We start from the raw sequence: 2,027 nt of genomic DNA on the forward strand, positions 1-2,027 counted from the left end.
GGAGGGATGAAGGAGGGCAGTCCTGCACCAGGGGGTATGTATTCCTGAGGGTGCTGCACGTTCCTGAGCATGGGTTCCTTGTGGGTGCCTGCATGGGGATGTGGTGCCCAGGTGGGGTCTCTGCCAGGGGGGACCACCAGACCCAGAGGCTGGGAGCTTGGATGCTGCTGAGGGGATGCTGGGTGGCCCTGCGGGCTGGGCTTACCAAGACACACAACACACATGACAAGAAGAGTGACGATGAAATCACTGGCTCACCATTTTAAAGTTTCCTTCAGGAGTAACTGAAGTTGTGCAGCCATGAAGCTGAATAGTTTTTGTTCTTCCTGTGGGGTGGGTTTGTTGGGCACACAAAGCTGGCATGAGCTGGGGAGCTGCTTCACTCGAGACCTGCAACCTTCCCCATTGTCCCTGCAGCATCCGTGCAGCTGATGCAACGGACCTGCCAGCTCTGCTGTCTGCCCCAGGTCTTCATGTGTTTCTACATCTTCTGGTGTTGAAGAAATTTTGGAAACAGCCCTGAAGGCTCAATAAAATGCACGCTGTGTTTGCTTGGTTTAACAATCTCTCTCATTAAACAAGGTGTGGGAGGTGAGATCCAGTATTCACCATCAAGTCTGGTTTATTAAACGGATGTTTTTAAGCAGCAAATGTGTTTTGCTAAGTTGTTAATGACACTTGCTGAAAAAAAAAAGGGCAGGGAACAGACAGGGGCTGTTTCTGCAGCTCCCTGCATCCCCAAGACCTGGGGTCCTGTGGGGTGGGAAGGGATGTCACAGCTGGGGCACTGCTGGACCCCCAGCTCTCTTGCGGTGGGGAGGGGGACGTTGGGGACACCAAGGTCCTGTTCAACCACATTCCCCAAGCGCCCGCAGCCACCCTGGAGAAAAGATTTACCCGTCTGGGCGTCGTTTCTTCCTCCTGGGCTGGTGCAAATATTTTGTGTCTTTTGTGGAGTCCCCTTCCACGCCCTGAGGGTAGACATGACAGTCAGGTTCAAGTCATCATGCCCCAAATTCCCTGCCAGCCTCCGCGGAAGAAAGAAAGAAGCACCTCCTTCCAGCCCTTCCCGCAGCAGGATTTGAATAACCAGGTGTGAGCATCAACCTCCCTCGTTAATGCGTTTGATGATTGACCAAGCGCTCATTCTTGTGGGAGGGCGGCTTGCCCAAGCGCAGCACCCTGCGAGGAGGGGCCGTGCTCAGCTGCTCCTCCGCACCCGGAGAGCCTGCGGTCCTACCCGTCGCCATGCCTGCCCGTCGCCTCCTCCTCCTCCTCCTGGGGCTGCTCCTGCAGCTGCACCCTGCCTGCTGCCAGCAAGGTAAGTGCAGGCAGCTGCCAGACCTCTGGGGGAAACTGAGGCAAGGGGGAGGTGTGCTGAGCCCCAGGCAGGAGGGAGCTGCTCGGTGAGGTGGCTTTGGGGACAAGGGACAACTACAAAAGAGCCTCTTGGGAAGAGACAGTACATCCCAGCTCCTGCTCAGCTCTGGCTTCTTATCAGCGGGTGATGGGGATGGTGGGTTCGGAGGTCTTGTTGGATCCGGGGCAAGGAGGGTTTCTACCTGTTTTGCCAAAGGCTGAAACTGCTGTCCGAGGTCTATCTCACCTCATTACACAGAGATAAATAAAGTAGCTCTGATTTACCTCCGGCAGGACTGTGCACCAAGAGGAGTAATCTGTTTTCTTAAATATTTTTTTTTCCTTCTTTCTTCTTGCTCTCGTCACTGGACAAGCATTGTCTTGCGTTGCTCCCCAAGCTTGCAAGTTTTCCTGTTAATCTGTAATTTTGATCACTGCCGAGGTGAAGGAGCAAATATTTTCCTCTGTAAATTGTCCTCCCCTTCTCTTCCCGAAGACTTACTTAATAGGGAAACTTCCAATGGCTGGGGTATTATTTTTAGGAAATTTGTGGAAGGACTTGTCTAATGCTACAAATAATGAGGAGTAATTAGAACTCATCTGATGCTTGCCAAAGTCCTGGAAAATCCCCTCCCTCTTTCTCTTTTGCATGCCCCAGCCCTGACCGC

The 2,027-nt window shown here is 53.1% G+C and overlaps 1 protein-coding gene across 1 annotated transcript in view; it reads left to right on the plus strand.

Moving 5' to 3' along the window:
• Window positions 1-1,248: 1,248 nt before the first annotated feature.
• PDZK1IP1 (PDZK1 interacting protein 1) overlaps window positions 1,249-2,027 on the plus strand; it is a 6,666-nt gene continuing 5,887 nt past the window's right edge. The window contains exon 1 of the mRNA XM_010082905.1: window positions 1,249-1,321. Coding sequence (XP_010081207.1) covers window positions 1,249-1,321 — 73 coding nt within the window. The remainder of the gene's footprint in view (window positions 1,322-2,027) is intronic.

Source organism: Pterocles gutturalis, unplaced genomic scaffold, assembly GCF_000699245.1.
Source record: "Pterocles gutturalis isolate BGI_N339 unplaced genomic scaffold, ASM69924v1 scaffold8870, whole genome shotgun sequence".
NCBI classification, from domain to species: domain Eukaryota; kingdom Metazoa; phylum Chordata; class Aves; order Pterocliformes; family Pteroclidae; genus Pterocles; species Pterocles gutturalis.